Consider the following 20,178-nt stretch of genomic DNA (forward strand, 5'->3'; position numbering starts at 1 on the left):
GGGAAGGGGGCACCGTGGGCACTGGTTGTACAGGGGCCAGGGGCACTGGTCATACTGGTTGCGCTGGGGCTGGGGGCACTGGTCACACTGAGGCTGGGGGCACTATGTGTACTGGTTGCATTGGGGCTGGGGCCACGGGGGCACTGGTCATACTGGGGCTGGGGGCACTGGTGGTACTGGCTGCACAGGGGCCGAGGGCACCGGTCGCACAGCATCAGGGAGTGGTCCCTGGGCCACATTAGGCCGGACTGGGAAGCACTGGGCCGGACTGGGGGGCGCTGGGAAGCACTGAGCCAGACTGGGCAGCACTGATAGCACCACCGCCCCCCGGGCGCCACCGCCCCGCCCCTCGCACAGGCCACGCCCCCTCGGGCTCCCCTCGCCCATTGGCCCACTCCCGATATGACGCACGGGCCACGCCCCACTGCTGCCCCGCGGCGGGGGGGGCGGTGCCGGTGGAGAAGCTGGCGAGGCCCGGCCCGGTGGGGGGCGTAGCCTCGGCGGCGGCGTGCCATCTCATTGGCCACGTGGGCTCCCTGCCCGCCCCCCGCGGGTCACGATTGGCGGGGCCCCTGACGGGCCGGGAGGGCGGGGCGGGGGGGTGGCCAAGATGGCGGCAGCGGCGGTGGCGGGGTGAGGCGGCGGCGGCGATGATGTCCGGGGCGGAGGATCGCGAGGCCGGCGGGGGCCCGGCCGCCCCCTCCGCCCCTTCCGCGGCCCTGCCCGGCCCCGCGGCGGCGGCGGGCGGCCCGGGCGAGGCGGGAGGCGGCGAGGAGGCGGGCTCGCTGCTCGGCGGGGTCCGGCCTCACGGCGAGGCGGGCGCCGACCCCGACGCGCCGCCCAAGAAGCGGCTGAGGGCGGCGGGGACGGGGGCGGGTGGGCCCGAGGGGGCGGCGGGCAGCGTGAAGCTGGAGGAGCGGCTCTACTCCGTGCTGTGCTGCACTGTCTGCCTCGACCTGCCCAAGGCCTCGGTCTACCAGGTACGGCCGGGCCCCGCGGCTCCCCCCCCCCTCCCCCCCCGGGGCCTTCCGGTCCCGACACCGGCCACCGACACCCCCCCCCGGGGCCTCCCCTCTGGTTACTGCCCTCCTCCCGGCCCACCCCAACGCGGGGCCTCCCGGGCCTATCACCGGCCACTGACACCCCCCCCCCCGGCGGGACCTCCCCGCTGGTCACGGCCTCCCTTGCCCCCTCCCCCCCGCTGCTCACCCACACCCCAGCACCTTCCCATGTCTCCCCTATCAGTCACCACCACCCCGGGGGCCTTTGTGGGACCCTGTGGGTGGCCAATAGCAGCTCATACACGCCCCGAAGGCCTCTGTGGCCCCTCACCCATCACTGACACCCACCACCCCTTGACTGGTCGCTGATACCCCCTCCATTTCTCCTGAGCACCCCTCAGCACCCTGCCAAGCCAGGGGAATCCCCTCAAGCCAGGGCACTGGACCCCTCTGTGCCCCCCTCACACCAGGGGGACACCACTGGTCCCAGTCACCCTGAGGCCCTGGGGAACTCCCACCCCTGCTGCTTTCCCCTGGGGGCTCCTTAGCCCTGCTCTGGGCACCCACTCCCTGCTGGGGGGTCTCCCCTGTCCCCGCTGCTACTTGCTGGGGGCTTCAGGTGTTTCCCCCCCAGCTTGGGGGCTTTCGGGCCTGCTCCCCCTTTATGGACCCTACCCCCACCCTGGGCGCTCATCCCTGAGGGTACCAGTCCTGTGTCCCATCGCCCCCCCTTCCAGAACCCCAGCACCCACTGCTCGCCTTCCTCCAGCCCCTTCCCACTGACCCCATGGAGGGCTGGGCCCAGCCCCCCTTCCCATTTTACCCCGGTTTGTGCCACCCTGGGAGATTCCCTGGCCCAGAGGAAGGCGGGGGGCTCCCGGTGGGGAGCGGGATGGGCATTGGCAGCGCTCACCGGAGCGGAGCCACTGGTTACATAAAGGTGCCGGCGGGTTTCCCTCCGGCCAGCATCCATTTCGTGGCACACGGACCCGTCAACAGCCCCATGGTGACGACGGAGCTGCCGGCACGGCTGTTTGGTGCTTTGCTGGCAGAGCCCGCGTTCCTGGTGGCACCGGTGGCGTGCCAGTTGGCCATCGGTTTCAGCGACGGCAGAGCCTGGACACGAAGGTCATCCCCTTGGTGATCTCACGCCTTGCTGGTCACATACTAAGAGTATCCGGCAGTGGCGCAGCCAGCCACAGCGGTGGCAGAACCTGGGGGGGAATGGGGGGGCTTCCCCCGGCTTCCTTTGGGGGCGTTAATTTGTGGGGGGTCTAAGATGGCCGCTGGCTCGGGGAGGTGAGATCCCCCCCCCCCCCCGGCCCCGACAGTGATGATTAAGAGCACAAAACCCTCGCCAGAGCCACGCCTGGTGAGAGATCCCCACCGATCCGGTGCTGGTGCTTGCCAAACCGGCTCTGTGTGCCCGACGGCGGGGGGGGGGGGGGGCTGCGTCCTTCATGGCCTCCTCTTTCCTCCTCTGCTCCTGCGGTCACTTGTCCCCCTGTTTAATTATTTATGACGAGGGCTTTGCCAGGGATGTAATTAAAACCGGGAGCAACCGCGGTGTGGGCCGGTGGTGTGGCTGTGGCGGAACCTTCCCACCATCGGGTAGGTTCGTCGGGGCCAAGCCCTGACGAGCAGCTGTAATTACACGCTCACGCCAAAGCGGAGCCGTCACCGCTGCGGTTGTGCGAGCTCTCAGCTGGTGCTCGCCTCTTGTTTTGGCTCGCTCGCTGGTATTTTTAGCGCGGCAGCGACGAGGCACCGTGGTGGAAGCCAGCAGCTCACCAGGACTGTGCCGAGCCCAAACCATGAGGGATTTTTAGCTAGACACAGCCCCACATTCATCCCAGAGCTGTTGCGGGTATTTTGGAGCTGGGACCCTCACTTTGTGAGTGTGCTTTGGCACCATCGTGGTGGGGCCGGTTTAATGCCCGGCTGCTGCGCTCTGGGCCCGGCAGGAGGGAAAATCTGAAACCTTTTGGAGCCAGAACAATGGATGTCCTGGGTAAGCAGATCGGACGCTAATCCCTGCGGCAGGGTCAGGCCTTTCCCATCCCAGCTGAGGATTAAAGCTTTTTCCGGCGCTCCCAGGGGGGATGTTTTAACGAGCTCCTCCTGGTCATTGCACCGGCAGGAATCTTGCTGGAATTTGGGGGGTGACCCCCCACAACAGGCTGAACCCAGCTGCTGTGTCCTGGCCAGGTGGGGAAGCTGCTGGCTGTGCCTGGTCAGTCCCAGAGCTTGTCCTGGAGGTGCTGGTGTTTCGTCAGAGCGCTCCGGCTTCCCGCTGGATTTGAGGGAAGGATTTTCACTGCAGGAGCCTGAAGCCACAGGCAGGAGCTTTCCGATCTGTTGGGAGCAGTCGCGTGTCCCTCGAACAATCCCTGTGGTGACCAGAGACTATGGGGAAGCACCCAGCCTGGGTGCCATCTGCCTCCTGACACCCTCTGGCAGCTCCCGATGGATTTGGTGGTACCTTCTACCTGCTCTGCTGGGTGTTTCATAGGTGATGCCGTTGCCCACACCACCTGCTGCGATGAAGGCAGCTTCTCCCATCCTCCCATGGCATTGCCTGTGGCAAACTCTGGAACGCTGGCACTGGCTCTTTGCTCTCAGGGGGCTGCTCTTTCCCTCTGGTTTTCAGGATGGACGGAGGAATGGTTTGGGATCGCTCCGGTGCCTGAGGTGCTGACAGGATTGATCCAGTGCCACTTGCTGCCACAAAGTGTCCTAGGCCTGCATCCCTTCTTCCCCTCCTCGAGGGTTTTGCCCAGCTCAGCAGCTGTTGTAAACATGTCTTAAACTGATTTTTTTTTTTTGTCCTCAAAAGAGATATTTTTTTGATGCGAAGAGGGAAAACTAAGTTGAGTGTGTCTGCGTGCTGGAAGGAGATGGTGATTCTGGCAATCTGTGGCAAAGCCAGCATTGATCCTCTCTTGTCACCGTATCAAAACAGGAATGAGTTGGAGTAAAACAGATTGATTGGAGTGTTTTTATCAGCCTGTTGAAGCCTCCCTGCCCAGCAGCCCGGCCCCACTCTGCCCTGAGATGCGGGATGCTGTGTTTGGCTACGGAGCTGGTCCTTGGCACGTGGGTACCCAGTGTGGAGGTGGACTTGCTGTGCCAACTGGAGACCTGAGTCCCATCCCGGTGATCCAAGCCCTCGGAGCCAGTGGGATTGTCTGCACCGATGGGTCTTCCCTGGTCCCCCTCGGTGGGCTCTGGGGCTTCATGCTGATCCTGCTGGTTTAACTCTGGGCGGGGGGGGAATCTCGAGTCTGCCAGAGCCGTCAGCACTCACATGGCAGCTGGGGAATGTCCTGGCCTTCAGGATCCCACAGAGTTGGGGGATACAGGGAGCGAGGGAAGCTTCTCCCTGCCCCATTTTGGTGTAACTCTCTCATTCCCCACGGCAGGAGGTGCCTGGGGGCTTCCTCTCTGCCCGGCTGTTTTTGGCTTAGTACCCAGCTCACCCCAAGCCCTGTGGGGTTGGGGGGGCAGCTTGCACCCCAGATGCACACACAACCCGTGCCCTCCCCCCCCCCGCCCGCCCCCTTCCAGACACGGGGAACTGGATTCCTGTGGGATGGATGGAAACCAGGGTGGGAGGAGAAGGGAAGCTGGATGAAACCTTTCCCTTCCTCTCCCGTGCCAGGCAAAAGAGGTCAGTCCTAATTACAGAAGCAACATGCCTGGGCCAGTCTGAGAGCCCGCAGGCACTGGCCGAGGCTGGAGTTGCTGCCTGCCCGGGCTCCAGCTTTGCAAAAACGCAGGCAGCCAGGGTCAGGGCTCAGCCGGCCAGTGGGAGCCATGTGTCGGGCAGGATTTTTAGGAGGAGTAGGGGCAGCAAAGCGTCATCCTGTTGATGGGTCTGAATTCACTTTATTTGCCTTTGCATGACTTGGTTTGCCCTGTGGTGGATCCCATGAGAGTCTGATGCTTTATTTCTCCTCTTCCACAGTGCACCAATGGCCACCTGATGTGCGCCGGCTGCTTCATCCACCTTCTGGCAGACGCTCGACTGAAGGAGGAACAAGCCACTTGCCCAAATTGCCGCTGTGAGATCAGTAAGAGCCTGTGCTGCCGAAACCTGGCTGTGGAAAAAGCTGTCAGTGAGCTTCCCTCTGAGTGTGGCTTCTGCATGCAGCAGTTCCCCCGATCCCTCCTGGAGAGGCACCAGAAAGAGGAGTGCCAGGACAGGTAAAGAGCTTTGCCTCCCTTTGGCAGGGTGCTGGCATTGTTGCATGGCTTGTGGTGCTTGGCTGGCCTGGCGTGGAGATGTGTGGGGTTTGGGAAACCTTGCTGCCTGGAGCAGGGGGTCCTGGTAGAGCTGACGTGCATGGTGCTGAGCCCCCACGGTCAGGGTGCCGCAGACTGGAGGGCTTCTCCAGCTTTCCAGTGCTGCCGGAGCCAGATCCTGTGTCGGGGTAAAGCCATCAGCACGCAGCAGCGCCCCATGTCCCCTCCAGCCCCTGGCATGGGCTGCCCCAGAATTCCCTCTGGCTGTGTCCCACTTCTCTTGGGAGGTGGCAGTGGTTCGGGGGAGGATGTGGCACTGCTTTGGCATGCAGCAGAGTCCCCCTCCCTCCCGGTCGCTGCTGGTGTGCCGCTGTGCCCGGTCTGCAGCTGCCTGCATTCCTTGTGAACCTGCCGCACTGGCGCTACCCAGCAGTTTTCCACGGGGTGTGAAACGGCTCTCCTGGCTTTGCTGGCCTTGCTGCCGGATTGGAGTCCGGCAGGAGCGAGCCTCTGCATATCCCTGCTGTCCCTACTGCTCTTCCTGGTGCTGGGACAGCGGGATCCATGTTGGTTGTTGCGTGGCATCCCAATCCAATGAATGTTCATGCTCGTTTTCTCCCTGACCCCAGGGTGACCCAGTGCAAATACAAGCGGATCGGGTGCCCATGGCAGGGTCCCTACCACGAGCTGACGGTGCATGAAGCCGAATGTACCCACCCCACCAAAACCGGCAACGAGCTGATGGAGATCTTAGATGAAATGGACCAAACGAGGAAAAAAGAAATGCAGCTTTATAACAGCATCTTCAGCCTGCTCAGCTTCGAGAAGATCGGCTACACAGGTAATGGCTCACTCGGGACGCCAGTGGCAGCTTCTCCGGCCCTTCTGCCGCATCTCCTCCGGCGCCAACACTGTTTCTGTGCTGCTGAAAACTGGTTTTATCTGGCGTGGCGATCGATTTAGTAGCGGCCGAGGGCTCTGCTGAGCATGTGGTGGCGTTTTGACTCGAGCCTCCATCCTCGACCACGAGCCCAGCGGCCAGAGTTTAAAACCAAACACATAAATGACATTCCCCGTGATGTTTTGTTGAGTTCTGGAGAAGCACCGGCAACGCTTCAACACCCCCAGCTTGCTGTCGCCTTCCCACTGTTCTTGCTTTGCCGAGGGGTTTCACCGAACCCCTCTCCCACCCGCTGGAAAGCTGCCGGTACCACGGCAGCGGTGTTTGTGGGACTTGGCTGATAACGGGAGTGAAAAGCCCCGCTGAAGCGGCAAGACCAGGTAAGCTGGGCCTTCCCTTAGGGCATCAGTGTTAAAACCGGGCCTGGAGCCGCTGGCATTGGCTGGGTGTGCTCTGAACACCAGGCAGCGAGAGAACCTGAGAGGGGAGGTGGTGAGCTGGGGCTGGAGGGACAAAGGCTTTCCCCCCAGCTGCCCTCCCGGTGTGCCGGCACTGTGGGGACAGAGGGTGCTCCCGGCAGCACAGCTCGCTTGTTCCAGCGTCACTGGTGTGGATGTGGCTGGGGATCCGGTGAGAGCAGCCCAGGCGTTTTGGCAGCTGGGTTGTGCCGGCTGGTGGCCCAGCCATACGCCGGCCCTCGCAGCCCTCGTGCCGGGGCACAGCCCCGGTGAAGCTGGGCAGCTCGGTGCCGAGGGGCCATGGTGCTGGGCTGCGGTGGCAGCGATGCTGCCTGGCAATGGGAGTGTAGTGTGGCTGGAATAACTGATCCCCCTCCTCTGTCCAGGTTTTGCCGGCCAGGCTCTCCTCTCCCTTTCTCTCCTGGAAGTGCCGACGACAGTGTAAGCGTGGGCGGAGGGCACCACACCGTCCCTTGCGCCTGTGGTTACGCTGGGCGAGGCCACGGTCCCTACGCCGAGACCGCAAGCGCCCAGCTTCTCCCTAACCTCCCCCCTGGCGCCTTTGCCAATGCCGTGCTGGGAGCATCCCAGTGCCGCGTGCCCGCACCGGGAGCCTCTGGGCCGCATCACCGGTGTTTGTGCCCTGCGGTTACGCTCACCACGCTGCCTCACTCGCCGGTTTGTACACCTGATCCAAATAAATGCTGCCTTACTAACCAAACTGTATCCTGTCTGTCTGTCCTGCCGCGCCGACGGACACTGTGGATCCTTTCGGCAGCTGGTGGTGGTTGCCAGCACACTGCTGGGTGCTGGTGAAGCCCTTCAGCAGCTGGTTGTGGTTACCGGTGCTGCGTCAGACACTCGTAAATCTTTTTGGCAGCTGGTGGCAGTTGCTGACATGCCGTCGGATGCTGGAGAAGCCTTTTGGCAGCTGGCAGTGGTTGCTGGTGTGGTGTTGGATGCTGGTAAAGCCTTTTGGCAGCTGGCGGTGGTTGCTGGCACAGCATCAGCTGCCGGTGAAGCCTTTTGGCAGCTGGTGGACACCAGTAATGCCTTTGGGCAGTCTTCGGCCACGTGCTGCCCCTCTGGGCACCGTCTCCGATCGCAGAACGGCCATGGGCTTGTTGCATCCCATGGGTGGCAGGGCTCAGCATCCATCCTGGGTCACAGCTTCACTTTTGGCACCGGTGTTGCTAGTGTCACTGAAGGGGGGGGGGGGGGGCGGGGGGCTGCTCCCACCTGACCCCAATATCCCTGCGTTTTTTTTCTTTATTTTATTTCTGTTTTTTCCAGAGGTGCAGTTCCGCCCTTACCGCACCGATGACTTCATCACGCGGCTGTACTACGAGACGCCGCGCCTGACCGTCCTCAACCAGACATGGGTGCTGAAGGCACGGGTGAACGACTCAGAGCGGAACCCCAACCTCTCCTGCAAGCGCACCCTCTCCTTCCAGCTCATCCTGAAAAGCAAAATCAACTCCCCCATGGAATGCTCCTTCCTCCTCCTCGAGGGCCCCTACGACGACGTGAAGATCCACCCCGTCATCTACCACTTCGTCTTCAGCAATGAGAACAACGAGACGGATTACATGGCGCTGCCCATCGATTCGGTGGAGTGTAACAAACTGCTGGCGGCTAAAAACATCAACCTGCGCCTTTTTATATTTCAAATCCAAAAATAGGACTGGGAAACCCACCATTGGACCCGCCCCCACCACCTCATCACCACTGGGATCTCGCCCAAAGTGCAGTTTCGAGGCAAAAAAAAAGAAAAAAGAAAAAAAAAAAAAAACCAACAGAAACCCAACCCACGCAAAATTGAGAGAAATCTGCATGCGCCGGCATCGATGCTGCTTCTCCTCCTGCGTCGGCAGCACGGCTGTGGGGGGGGGGGGGCGGCAGGGCTCTGGTTTTGGGGAGGGGGCGGCCATGGGGCTCAGTAGTATTCTGTACAGCGGCTCCTCTGGCTGTTTTACTATTAGAATAAAAAAAAAAGGGGAATTTTCCAATTATTTGGCGGTTTTTGAAACTTCAGCAAGTGGCAGAGACCGTGGCGCTGCCGCTGCCGGGGCCGTCCCCTCTGCCCGTGCCTCAGACCAGACCCGCGGGGGTTGGGGTGGGCTGCACCTCTTATTTGACCAAGATTTGAGTTGTTTGACAGAAAACTGGAGTTGGGATTTTTGTTTTTTTGGTGGGTTTTTAAAACAGATTTTGAGTGTTTTCTTGGTTGGTGGTTTTTTGTTTGGTTTTTGTTTTTTTTTTTTAACCAAAATTGAGGGGTTTGTGAGTTTGCTGGGAGTGTTTTATTTGTTTTGGTTGGTTGTGGTTTTAACCAAAATCAGAGTTTTGGAGGTTTTTAACAAAATTTGAGTTGGTTTGATTAGGTTTTTTGTCAAAACTGGGGTGGTGGGTGTGTTTTAAAACAGAAATTGAGATTTGTTTGTAACCAACATTTGAGGGTTTTTACACCAAAATTGCAGTAGTGTGTTGGAGTTTTTTTTAAATCTAAATTGGAGGTTGAGTTTTTCCCAAATTTGAGTCTTTAAAACTGAAATTGAGTGCTGGGGTGTGTTTTTTACCACAATTTAGTTGTTGGGGTGTTTTAACCAAAATTGGAATTCTTTTTTTTTCTTTTTTTTACCAAAATTGGAAGGTTCTTTTAACCAACATTTGAGTTTGCAGTGGTTTTTTTTAACCAAAATGGAAGGAATTTTTTTAAATCAAAATTGGAGCTTGGATTTTGCTTTGGTTTTGTTATTTTCTTTTTTTTTAACCAAAATGATAGTTTTTAAAATCAGAATTGGCATGTGGTTTTTTGTTGTGTTTTTGTGTGTTTTTTTTATTTAAACAAAACAGAAGGTTTGGGGGTTCTTTAATAAATCAGTGTTTCTTTATTTTTAACCAAACAGGGAGGGTTCTTTTTTTTTTTTCTTTTTTCTTTTATGAAAACTTGAGGGTTAAAAAAACCCCAAAACAACCTAAACCCCAACCACCCCCAAACTCAGTTTTGGCTTTAACCCAACTTGGAATTGCCTTTTTTTGGGGGGTTGGGGGGTGTTGAGTTTTTTTTTTGGGGGGGGGGGGGGTACCAAAACTGGAGAGGGGGGAGGGGGATGTAAACTAAAAGGGGAGGGGTTGTGACAGCAGACACCCCCCCCTCCTTAATGAATCAATTAATCAATTTTATATCACTACAGTAATGCAAGGGACAAGGGGTGGAGGTGGGGGAGCACGGGGGCTCCTAGGGATGCCCAGGGTGCTGTCCCCCCACCCTGAGGCAGGGTGCTGAGGCACGTTGCTGGCAGCAGGTGCTGCTGGGTTACTTAATGAGGGCCACCCACTAATTAGCTCTTCCCTGCCCTGCAGTAATAGGTGATAGGGGGCAACTGGGGCTGCGGCTGGGGAAACTGGGGGTGGGGGGGAGACAGGGTGCACTGGGAGCCACTGGAGAGCACTAGGTGTACTAGAAGCACTGGGGCTACCGGGCTGGGGGGTACTGGGGGCTACTGGGAGCCACGGGAAAGCAGTAGGAGTACCGGTATCACTGGGGCTACTGGGCTGGGGAGCACTGGGAGCTACAGGAGAGCACTAGGAGTACCGGGAACACTGGGCTGAGGGGCACTGGGGGATACTGGGAGAGCACTAGGACCTACGGGGGAGCACCGAGGCCTACTGAGCGCACCGGGGCGCACTGGGAGCGCTTATGACCCCAGCCGGGGGCCGCCCCCTTCCCAGCGCCCCCACGCGGCCGGGCGCGGGGCATGCCGGGAGTGGTAGTCCCTGTCCCGGGCAGTGGGAGGCGGACCCGTCTTCCGTCTGTAGCCAATGGGAGACCGCCTCCCGGCTTTCCCCGCGCGGATTGGCGAAGTGTGGCGGCGCGCTGGCCAATGGCGCGGCTGGGCGGGCCGGGGCCCAGCGGCGGCGGCGACGGCGGGGGATGAACGCGGGGAGCGCGCGGGAGATTCGCCGTGAGTCCGGGACCCCCCCCGGGATCCCCCGCGACCCCCCGGGACGCCCTGGGGCCTCTGGGGCACCCCGGGCTCGGCCCCCCCTCGAGCGGCCCCCCTGGGCTCCGCGGGCCTGCCCCAGTCCCGCCGCCCCCCAGGCCGCGGCCCGGTGCCCTACACGGCGCCCGGCCCTCTCCCCGCGCCGGTAGCCCCCTCCCGGCCCCCCAAGCTCCTCAGCCCTCCGCCCAGGGCGGGCCGCCCCAGGGGGGCTGTAGACACCCCCCACCCCCCAGCTCAAGGGGCCGTGCTGGGCACTTTTGGGGGTCCCTGGCGGGGGTCCCCACCAGTCCTGGGCCATGTTGGGGTACGCGTGGCCGTGGGGGGGGGTCACACTGGGCTGAGCCCCCCGTCACCGCACCCTGCAGAGCTGCAGAAGGCGAAGGAGAAGGCCCAGCGCAGCGGGAGCCTGGTGGAAGAGGCTGCGGTCTGTAACCAGCTGGGGGAGATCCTGGCCAGCCATGGTGCGTCCTCGCGGTCCCCCTCGGCCCCCGCCCCCACAGCCGGGGGGGCTCCTCGCCCCCTCCCCGCCCCGGCGCCTCTGACAGCCCCCGCGGTTGCCGGCAGGACGCTACGAGGAGGCTCTGGAGGAACATCGGCAGGAGCTGCAGCTGCTGGAGGGGGCCGGGGACAGCATCGGCTGCGCTGTGGCCCACCGCAAGATCGGCGAGCGCCTGGCGGAGCTGGAGAACTACGAGGCTGCGCTGAAGGTGGGGGCCCGGTTCTTGGGGGCAGGGGGCATGTCAGGGGGTTGGCGGGGGTCTCAAGCCTCTCCCCCACCCTGCAGCACCAACACCAGCATCTGGAGCTGGCCAGGTCCCTGTCAGATGACACGGAGCAACAACGAGCCTGGGCCACCATTGGCCGGACGTACATGTTCATGGCAGACAGCCGCACGCAGGGGGAGGAGGCAGCGGGGCTGCCGGCGCTGCGCAAGGCTGAACAGGCTTTCCACACCAGCCTGGCCATTGTGGAGGAGAAACTGGAAGGTGAAGCTGCGCCGGGTGGCCGCAGAGGCACATCCTAACCCTGGGAGGGCTTCGCCAGCTCCCAGAGTGGCCGTTTTTTTCACCAGGAGCTGTGCCGCACCGGGAGCTGACGGAGATGAGGACCCGGCTGTACCTCAACTTGGGTTTGGTCTACGACAGCTTGAAGGAACCAGCCAAGTGTGACAACTACATCAAAAAAAGCATCTTCCTCTCCGAGTAAGGAAGGGCAGGGCTGGCGGGAGCTGTCCGGCAGCAGGTTTAGGGGGAAACCAGCAGCAGCAGTGGCTCCGTTTGCAGGCAGGGGCAGCTTTATGAAGATCTCTACCGTGCTTACTTCAACCTGGGGAGCATCCACCTGCGGGAGGGTGAGCACTCCGGGGCCCTGCGCTGCCTGGCCCGGGCACGCGACTGCGCCCGCAGGATGAAGGAGAAGGGGATGGAGAGCGAGTGCTGCAGCAGCACAGCCCAGGTGGGTGCTGGGAGTCAGCACCAGACCCCTCCCCGCACTCCCCCGGGGTTTGGTGCCCCCCGTGATGGATGTCCCCGCTGTCACCCAGGTCCTGCTGAGTTTGGGTGACTTTGCGGCCGCCAAGCGCTCACTGAAGCAAGCCTACATGCTGGGCTCGCGGCAGCCCTGGCAGCGAGACCTCATCCGATCCAACCTCCGTTATGGTGAGCCTGGGACAGTGTCCTCAAGAGACAAACAGTGTCCCCAGGAGAGGGGAAGTGTCCCAGGGGGCTGCCAATGCTGCCCCATGCTGGCCCCAGCTCTGCTCTATTCCCCCCCCTTCCTCTTCTGTTCTGCTGCGGGTCAGGGCTGGGAGGACACCCACAGGTCCCCAGTGACACTTGAAGAGATGCTGACCCTCCCCTGGAGTGGTTCTGGGGTTCTCTGATGCGCCCTGATTGTCACCCCCACAGCCACCAAGGTGGTGCGGCTGCAGGAGGCTCTGGAGGAGGCAGCGGCTAGTGACCCATCAGCAGCCCTGGCCCTCTGCGAGCAGCTTGGGGACACCTTCTCCAAGCACGGGGACTACGGCCGGGCTGCAGAGTACTACCAGAGGCAGGTGAGTGGGGCTGGTGGAAGGGATGGGGGGGGTCCCAGGGAGTCGTCCCTGCTGACAGGGTGTCCCTGGGGGCAGCTGACCTTTGCCCAGGCGCTGGGGAGGCCAGCGGGGGAGCTGGCCGTCATCCATGTCTCACTGGCCACCACCTTTGGAGACCTGAAGGACCATGTGCGAGCTGTCCACCATTACCAGCAGGAGCTGGCCCTGCACCAGGGCAATGCACTGGAGGCGAGCTGGGTCCCTGGGGGTGCTCCTTGGTCCTTGGGGGGGTTCCCTGGGTCCCTTGGCTATGGAGGGGGGTGCTTAGCGAGGCTATCCCTGTGTTGGCGTGGGAGGTGACAAGGGCACAGTGGCTGTGGGGACCCGTGGGGTGGGGTGGCCCATGCCCCTCAGGGAGGCTGTGGGGCTCAGTGTGGGACCCCCATGCCCTGCCTGGGGAGGGTCCATGGCTCGGCGTAGCCCCCACTGGAGGCAGGCACTGACCACAGCTGTGCCCAGGAGGGGAAAACATGGCTGAACATGGCACTGGCCATGGAGGAGGTGGGCAAGCCCCGTGCCGAGCTGCAGCCCTGCTTCCAAACAGCCCTGGAGCGAGCGGAGGTGGCCGGAGATCCCCGGCTGCAGGTGAGGAGGGGGACAGGAACCCCTCCCAGTGTGTGTGTGTGTGTATGTGCCCCTAGGCTGGCAGATGACCTTCCTCATTCTCTTCTTCCTCCCCAGAGGCAGATCTTGCAGCATCTCCACTTGCTGCAGCTGCGGGATGGTGACACCGAGGCTGCCGCTGGCACCGTGGCCCGGCTGGAGGGGCTGGGGGGCTCCAGCAAGGAGGAGGAGGAGGAGGAAGAGGAAGAACTGGAGAGTAGTGAGACTCAGGACGAGAGTGAGCTGGAGCTGTCAGAGAGCGGTGAGGGGGCACAGTGGGAGCTCTGGGGGGAGCAGGTCCCCTGGCAGTGTCCCCACAGATTGGGGTCTCCCTCATGGTGGGGAATCTTTTCCAGAGGGGGAGGAAGATGAACTTGATGGCTACAGCAAGAGCGTCCCCGGGCGCCGGCGGATCAGCAAGGTGAGAGGTACTGGGTCTCCCCCTGACCCCCCATAGAGGGTGAGAGGGGTTCTCCCCCTTCCCCTGATTCCTCCAAAGAGGGTCGGGGGGGTCTCACGGTTGCTGAGGTGCATTTCCGGGGGTCCCCATCATCCCCCTCTGTGTCAGCAGTGGAACCGGCGGAACGAGCGGGGTGAGACCCCCCTGCACCGCGCCTGCATTGAGGGTGACCTGCGCCGCGTCCAGCTCTTCCTCAAGCAGGTAGGTGAGGGGAATGGGGGTCCCCCACACCGCGGGGGGGTCCGCAGGAACTGCAGGTCATTCTGGGGAAGCGGGAGAGGGTCCCTGCGGCCCCTTGGCCGAGCCCAGCCTGACCAAACACTCCCCTCTTTTCTAGGGGCACCCCCTGAACCCCCGCGATTACTGCGGCTGGACTCCGCTGCACGAAGCCTGCAACCATGGGCACCTGGGTGAGTTGCAGGGGGATGGGGGCATGGGCAGAGCCCCCCTGTCCTCACCTCCGCCTCCTCCTGTCTCCCAGAGATCGTTCGGCTGCTGCTGGATTGGGGGGCGGCGCTGGATGACCCTGGGGGTCCAGGCTGCGAGGGCATCACCCCCCTGCATGATGCCCTGAGCTGTGGCCATTTTGAGGTGGCCGAGCTGCTGGTACAGCGGGGAGCGTCGGTGACGGCGAGGAACGCCAGGGTGAGCTGCTGGGATGGGGAGGGGGGACCCTAAGAAGGCAGGGGGGGTGCACTGGGTTGGCCTTGTGTCCCCCCTGTAGGGCCTGACACCGCTGGGTACGCTGGAGGAGTGGGCGAGCACCTACAGCAAGGAACTGGACCAGGAGACGCGGCAGCAGTGCTGGGCGGCCGAGCGCCTGCTCAGGGAGGTGGCGGCGGGACGAGGTGGGATGCAGCGCCGGTGTCCCCCCCCGCCCTCTGCTTTTGGGGTGCCCGCAGTGGGCTGAGGGTGCCGGCATCCCCCCTGCAGCCCCGCCACAGCTCTCCCAGGACTCGCCGCTGTTCGACGCCGAGTGTGCCGAGCCCCGAGCCCTGCAGCCTTGCTCGCCACCAGTGGTGGAGCCGGGGGACAGTGACATGTCGCCGCTGAGGCCGGTGAAGAAGCGGCAGCGGGTGCCGGGGCTCGGCAGGCGGGAGGGAGCGGGTCTGGAGTCGGCCGAGTACGAAGCCGCCATCCGGGGCCTCGGCAGCGCCAAGTCCCTTCTGGGTGGCGGCACCATGACAGCGTGCCGGCAGCTGGCACCACGGCCGGCCCTCATCCCAGCCGAGCAGTACCTGGAGGAGGATGACTGGTTGGAAGATGACCTAGGGGGGTCCCGGGGGGGCCGTAAGCGGCCCCGCCGGGAACCCCAGGAGCCGGCAGCCACTTCAGAGGACAGCACGGGGCCAGAGAGCGATGGCAGGGTCCCTGCTCCGGCCCAGCACCAGCCCCGGCACCGCCGGAGCGTGCAGAGCCGCCTCACCCGCCTGGTGGAGAGGATCCCACTGGGGCGCTCCCGGGAATGCCGACCCCCCGAGGCAGCCGGGCCCCCTCTCCCCACCGAGGGTGAGGGCAGGGGGAGCCCCCCATGCCCACCCACTGCCCTGCCTGCCCTCCGGGTCCGCGTCCGGGTCCAGGACAATGTCTTCCTCATCCCAGTGCCACAGAGGTGAGAGCTTTGCTCCCCGTTCCTGCTCTGGGACCCCCCCCCCAGCGTCCCCTTTGGGACCCCCGTGCCAGGCAGCAGCACTCGCGGGTAACCCTGCGGGTCCTGCTGTTGCGGCAGCGAGAGCCGTGCCGTGGGCTGGCTGGCGGAGCGGGCAGCCGAGCGGTACTACCAAACCTGTGGGCTGCTGCCGCGGCTCACCCTCAAGAAAGAGGGGGCTCTCCTGGCCCCCCAGGACCTGGTTGGGGACGTCCTGCAGAGCAACGAGGAGGTGAGTGCTGAGCCTGGACCCCCACCCCATGCTGGGCATCGTTGCCAGTGGTGGCAGCGGTGCCATTGGTGTCGCTCTGGCGTGGCAGGTGCTGGCAGAGGTGCAGTGCTGGGACCTGCCGCCCTTGGCCGAGCGGTACCGCAGGGCCTGCCAGAGCTTGGCCGTGGGTAAGGACCCCCCCGGCCCCTCAGGGACTGGCCCCACTGGGATCGAGGGTCCTGTGCTGGGGGGGTAACGCGTGTCATGGGCCGGTGTGGGGCCAGCAGCAGGATTAGGATGTCCCTAAAGGGGTTGAGGAGGCCCCGGGGACCCCCCCAGGGCCACCCAAAGGCCGCCAACACCTCCCCCCGTGCCCCTGCAGAGCCGCACCAGCTGTTGCTGAAGGTGATGGAGCTGCAGGAGCAGAGCCCGGGGCTGGGGGTTGGGGGTAGCCTGGCCCTGCGTCCCCCCCACCTCCCCCCGCTGCTGCGGGCCCTCAAGCTGCAGGCACCTCTGCGGCAGCTCTGGCTGCGTGCCTGCGGGCTGTCGGATGACATGGCCGCCGATCTGCTGGCCACGCTGGCCACCCTGCCCGCCCTCACCCTCCTCGACCTGGCTGGGAACCGTCTGGGCGCCCAGGGGCTGCGGCAGCTCGTGCCCCAGCACCCCGGCACCTTCCAGGTAGGGCCAGCGGTGGGTGGCACTGGGAGTCCCACCTCCATCCTGGCAGGACTGGGATTCCTGGTGCTGGCCTTGCCAGGCTGAGGCGGGGTGCCTGGCTGATCCCCCCTAAATCTCTTCATCTGTCCCCCAGATTTCTTTGTTCATCTCTGAAACCCCTCCTCTCCCCCTGAAACCCCTTCTCCGTCCCCCAGGTCTCTCATGTCTATCCCCATAACCTCTTGCCTGTCCCCCAAATCCCCCGAACACCTCCTCTGTCCCCCAGATTTCTTTATCCATCCCCAAATCTCTTGCCTGTCCCCTACACGTCTGTCTCCCCTAAATCTGTCCTGTCCCCCCTAAATCTGTCCTGTCAATCCCCTAAACCTCTCATGTCTGTCCCCAAAGATCCTCTTCATCCCTGAAACCTCTCACCTATCCCCTACATCTCTTCCCCCCCCCCCCAGCCCCTGCCTGTGTCCCCACATCTTTTCTCCGTCCCCTGAACACTCGGCTGTCCCGGCAGAGCCTGGAGGAGCTGGACCTGAGCCTGAACCCTCTGGGCGATGCCAGCTGCCAGCCACTGGCCCTGCTGCTGCAGCGCTGCCCGGCGCTCACCACGCTGCGGCTGCAGGCCTGCGGCTTCACCGACAGCTTCGCCCTGGACGGTAAGTGGCCGCAGCCCCATGCCGGCAGCGCTGGGCACCACGTGGCTCTGACAGCGCCGGGCACCACGTGGCTCTGACCGCGCCGGCATGTGCTCCCCAGGAGCTGCGCGGCTGCAGACGCTGTCCCTGTCCTGCAATGCCCTGGGCGCAGCGGGGCTGGAGCGGCTCCTCGGTGGCCTGGCGTGCCACAGCCTCGGCCGGCTGGAGCTGGGCTCTGTTACCAGGCCGGGGCTGCGGCCCCTCACCGGGGCCCTCGGCAGGTACCTGGCACAGGTGAGAGCGGGCCCCATGGCGGGACCCCACTGGGGGGAGCGTGCTGCCCGGGGCTGTGCCGACACCGACACCGGTGTGCCCTTCCCATAGGAGGGCTGCGCTCTGAGCCACCTAACACTCTCCGGGAACTGGCTGGGTGACAGTGACATCCTGGAGGTGGCCAGGTGAGGGGACAAGGGGACCCTGGGGAAGTCTGGGGGCGATGGGGAGTGGACAGGGCAAGTCCGTGCAGCAGGAGCCTGACCCTCCACCAGCCAGGGGAGACTCTGTGCTGTCTCCAGCATGGGAGCACGGTGCGGGGACACCCTGGGGGATCCCTCTGGGGACAAAGGAACCCCCCCTGGGGCTGAGGGGAGGACAAGGGGGACCCCCTTGCCATCTCTCCCAACCTGCAGGTGCCTCCCCACTTGCCTGGCACTGGCTTCCCTGGATTTCTCAGCCAATCCCAGGATCAGCGCCACGGGGCTGCGGACACTGCTCTCTGCCCTGGAAGAGAGGAGCCAGGGGCTGGAGTTCCTCAGTCTGGCAGGTAGGGCAGCAGTGCGAGCAGTGGCACGGGCAAGCCCCCTGGGAGCTAACAGCAGCCCCCTCCTTCTTCCCAGGCTGCTCCGTGGAGGGGCCGTTGGATGACACGACCTGGGCCAGAGCTGCCAGCCAGATCCGAGATCTCCGGCTCTGCAGTCAGCATGTCAGACGGAGTGACCAGCGTGATGCTGGCAAAGCATGGCACGGTCCTGCCGGCACAGCACTCGGCACCGTCATGCGGCACCGTAAGCTCTTCTGTAAGAGCAGCTAAAGCACTAGCATCACCCACGTCCTGTGATTTTTAACCTGCGCAGCCATTACAGCCTATATTTATGAACGCAAATGGTGCTTTTTTGGGTCACTGTGTCACCGGCACTCATGAGGCAGGTGACAGATGAGAGGTTTATTGTTCCCAGCTTCCTCTCAACACTAGTAAGGACCGGGAGGGGACTGGGAGGCTCATACTGGGAGGGAAGAGCAGTGCCAGCACATGCCAGATGGATCAGGAGTGGAGGAAGCGGTTGAAGGCGTTGTAGGCAGATTCCAGGTCAAACAACATCTGCCGGACCTGGGAATCATCCAGCTCGTCCGATGCTGACATCCCGCTGAGCGTCTGGAGCCTGGGAGAAGGGGGGGAGCTGCAGCAGCGGCACACTGGCACGCCAGAACGGTGCTGGTAGCAATGCCAGCACACTCACCACTGGTTGACTTTCTGTCTCCCCTCGAAGTCGGGGGGCAGGTGGCTCATCCGGTTCATCGTCTCCATCAGCTCCCGTAGGTCTGGCTGGATCTGGGGAGAGAATGTGGGGTGAGCTGTCAAACCGGCGCTGCCAAATCGGGGCTCCTGGCACTGCCATGGCACGTGGCTGAACCGCGGTGCCCTACCTCGTCCATGGCTCGGATCTCCAGGCGCAGCTTGTCCATCACCGTGATGAAGAGCTGCGAGAGAAGCAGCATGTTTGCCCCACCCATGTCCCTTCCCCCCGCCCCCACTGGAGCTGAGCCCCAACTCCCCGGCACCGTACGGAGACTATATCGGCGATGCAGCGGTTGAGGTTGCCCTTGTCGTCCTTGATGGTGATGGGCCGGTCTTCCTTGATCCTCTCCATGGCCAAGGGGCAGTCAAGCTGTGGGGAGATGCCACCGTCAGCAGCGCAACCGGCACCCAGGAAGCCCCACCAGGACCCAGGAAGCCCCACCAGCACCGGGGGCATTGTCGATGCCTCAGCTCACCCGGAACTTGCGGCAGAAGTCATCGATAGAGCTGACCTCGGAGCCCTGCACTTGCTTGAGGGCGGCTTTGAACTGGACCAGGAGGCGGGAGCAGGCAGCCGTGTACCTGGGGAGTGGCAGGGCGGGGGTAAGGGCCGGGATCCTCCCCCAGACCCCCACCCTCAGCTGGAGGGACCCCACCGACCCTCTGCTGAGGGGGCCGAGCACTTACTCATTAGGAGAGACACAGTCCTTGATGTAGGCTTTCTCCAGCGCCTGCAGCGTCTTCACCACCGCAAAGAGCTCGGCCATGTTGTCATACCTGCCACCGCAGCGGGGCCCGCGGTGGAGAAGGGGGGACCACGATGGGGGAGAGGGTCCCCAGGAGGGACGGGGACCACGGTAGAGAGTGGGGGTTGGGGCGGTGGGGGAAGGGGGTCTGGGGCGGGGGTCGGAGCAGCGCGATGGAGAGGGCCCAGAGCTGCATCCCACCACGGGCCGTGATGCGGGGGGTGATGGGGGGAGGGGCTCCCCAATGGGGAGGGGGCTGTGTGACTGGGGGAGGAGGGGGGGCTCTGTGCCAGGGGGATGGGGCTCTGTGCCTGGGGGGGTGTCTGTGACGGGGGAAGCTCCGCAGTGGGGGGGGGCTGTGTGACGGGGGGGGGAGGGGCCGCGGCGGCGGTTGCGGGGTCCCACACTCACTTCTCGCGCTCCCGGGCGTTCTTGTAGAGCTTCACCTCCTGCGGGGGAAGGGGCGTCAGCGGGGGGGTCCCGGGGGGGGGGGGGGGCGGGGGGGCCGCACACTCACCTCATACAGCTCCGGCTTGGTCCCGGGCGCTGCCGAGGGAACGGGGCGGCGTTAAATGGGGCCGGGGGGCGGGGGGGTCCCGGGGGTCCCGTCCCGCCGCCGAGGCCTCGGGGGGCAGCGGAGCCGCCCCCGCCGCGCTCACCTCCCGTCCCGGGCGGGGCCGCGATACCGTGAAACATCCCGGAGGGGCCGAACCCCGCGCCCCCCGCCCCGCCGCTGCCGCTGGGCCGCGCTTCCGCAAAATGGCGGCGGCCGCTTGGCGCTCGGCTGGTCGCGCCTGGCGGGGCGGGGCGGGGGGCGGGACGAGCGGCTGGTTTTAGCGGGAAAAGCCGCGCCGGGGGGGGGCGCCGCCCCCGGGGGCTGCTGGGTGGCACTGCTCGGTGGGGAGGGGGGAGTCGGGGGCGGT

At 63.7% G+C, this 20,178-nt stretch overlaps 3 protein-coding genes and 1 long non-coding RNA gene across 7 annotated transcripts; 3 read left to right on the forward strand and 1 right to left on the reverse strand.

Annotated features, from left to right (window-relative positions):
• The first annotated feature begins 610 nt into the window (after positions 1 to 610).
• On the forward strand, positions 611 to 8,823 carry LOC119144929 (cysteine and histidine-rich protein 1-like). Its single transcript, XM_037380892.1, has 4 exons — positions 611 to 980; positions 4,969 to 5,207; positions 5,876 to 6,087; positions 7,899 to 8,823. The coding sequence occupies exons 1-4, from the start codon at positions 651 to 653 to the stop codon at positions 8,285 to 8,287; spliced, it is 1,170 nt and encodes a 389-aa protein (XP_037236789.1). The 5' UTR covers positions 611 to 650; the 3' UTR covers positions 8,288 to 8,823.
• Positions 991 to 3,999, forward strand: LOC119144930. Its single transcript, XR_005103253.1, has 2 exons — positions 991 to 3,870; positions 3,964 to 3,999. It is a non-coding gene; the product is annotated as an uncharacterized LOC119144930 (long non-coding RNA).
• Positions 8,824 to 10,523: 1,700 nt separating the features above from the next.
• On the forward strand, positions 10,524 to 18,089 carry TONSL (tonsoku like, DNA repair protein). Of its 3 annotated transcripts, none has more exons than XM_037381304.1 (25): positions 10,524 to 10,573; positions 10,978 to 11,073; positions 11,177 to 11,319; positions 11,397 to 11,598; positions 11,685 to 11,814; positions 11,896 to 12,067; positions 12,156 to 12,270; positions 12,520 to 12,665; positions 12,741 to 12,893; positions 13,164 to 13,289; positions 13,386 to 13,569; positions 13,664 to 13,728; positions 13,876 to 13,968; positions 14,105 to 14,177; positions 14,249 to 14,412; positions 14,492 to 14,615; positions 14,701 to 15,379; positions 15,497 to 15,647; positions 15,736 to 15,814; positions 16,009 to 16,307; positions 16,813 to 16,954; positions 17,055 to 17,227; positions 17,318 to 17,391; positions 17,623 to 17,756; positions 17,830 to 18,089. In XM_037381304.1, exons 1-25 carry the CDS (start codon positions 10,543 to 10,545, stop codon positions 18,021 to 18,023), a joined length of 3,942 nt encoding a protein of 1,313 aa, XP_037237201.1. In that variant the 5' UTR covers positions 10,524 to 10,542; the 3' UTR covers positions 18,024 to 18,089. The 3 variants fall into 3 exon arrangements, with proteins under 3 accessions (XP_037237201.1, XP_037237202.1, XP_037237203.1); XM_037381305.1 differs by having other exon boundaries at positions 13,879 to 13,968; XM_037381306.1 differs by lacking the exons at positions 16,813 to 16,954; positions 17,055 to 17,227; positions 17,318 to 17,391; positions 17,623 to 17,756; positions 17,830 to 18,089 and adding an exon at positions 16,441 to 16,801.
• A 46-nt stretch (positions 18,090 to 18,135) lies between these two features.
• Positions 18,136 to 20,047, reverse strand: VPS28 (VPS28 subunit of ESCRT-I). 2 transcript variants are annotated; one of them, XM_037381307.1, is made up of 9 exons: positions 19,915 to 20,047; positions 19,773 to 19,801; positions 19,667 to 19,704; positions 19,197 to 19,304; positions 18,986 to 19,091; positions 18,778 to 18,879; positions 18,638 to 18,691; positions 18,451 to 18,542; positions 18,136 to 18,372 (listed from the first exon to the last, which is right to left on the reverse strand). In XM_037381307.1, the coding sequence occupies exons 1-9, from the start codon at positions 19,949 to 19,951 to the stop codon at positions 18,255 to 18,257; spliced, it is 684 nt and encodes a 227-aa protein (XP_037237204.1). In that variant the 5' UTR covers positions 19,952 to 20,047; the 3' UTR covers positions 18,136 to 18,254. The 2 variants fall into 2 exon arrangements, with proteins under 2 accessions (XP_037237204.1, XP_037237205.1); XM_037381308.1 differs by having other exon boundaries at positions 18,255 to 18,372; positions 19,197 to 19,286.
• Positions 20,048 to 20,178: the final 131 nt, after the last annotated feature.

This window comes from Falco rusticolus, chromosome 3, assembly GCF_015220075.1.
Source record: "Falco rusticolus isolate bFalRus1 chromosome 3, bFalRus1.pri, whole genome shotgun sequence".
NCBI lineage: Eukaryota > Metazoa > Chordata > Aves > Falconiformes > Falconidae > Falco > Falco rusticolus.

Bases quoted from the DNA above. Each gene is read 5' to 3' on its own strand.
- TONSL (XM_037381304.1), top strand. From the start codon at position 10,543: ATGAACGCGGGGAGCGCGCGGGAGATTCGCC. The intron at 11,599-11,684 runs GTGAAGCTGCGC...TTTTTTCACCAG, and splicing joins TGTGGAGGAGAAACTGGAAG to GAGCTGTGCCGCACCGGGAG. The intron at 14,413-14,491 runs GTGAGCTGCTGG...TCCCCCCTGTAG, and splicing joins TGACGGCGAGGAACGCCAGG to GGCCTGACACCGCTGGGTAC.
- VPS28 (XM_037381307.1), bottom strand. From the start codon at position 19,951: ATGTTTCACGGTATCGCGGCCCCGCCCGGGACGGGAG. The intron at 18,880-18,985 runs GTGAGCTGAGGC...ATCTCCCCACAG, and splicing joins ACTTCTGCCGCAAGTTCCGG to CTTGACTGCCCCTTGGCCAT. The intron at 18,373-18,450 runs GTGAGTGTGCTG...CCCTTCTCCCAG, and splicing joins AGACAGAAAGTCAACCAGTG to GCTCCAGACGCTCAGCGGGA.
- LOC119144929 (XM_037380892.1), top strand. From the start codon at position 651: ATGATGTCCGGGGCGGAGGATCGCGAGGCCGGCGGGGGCCCGGCCGCC. The intron at 5,208-5,875 runs GTAAAGAGCTTT...CCCTGACCCCAG, and splicing joins AAAGAGGAGTGCCAGGACAG to GGTGACCCAGTGCAAATACA. The intron at 6,088-7,898 runs GTAATGGCTCAC...TGTTTTTTCCAG, and splicing joins CGAGAAGATCGGCTACACAG to AGGTGCAGTTCCGCCCTTAC.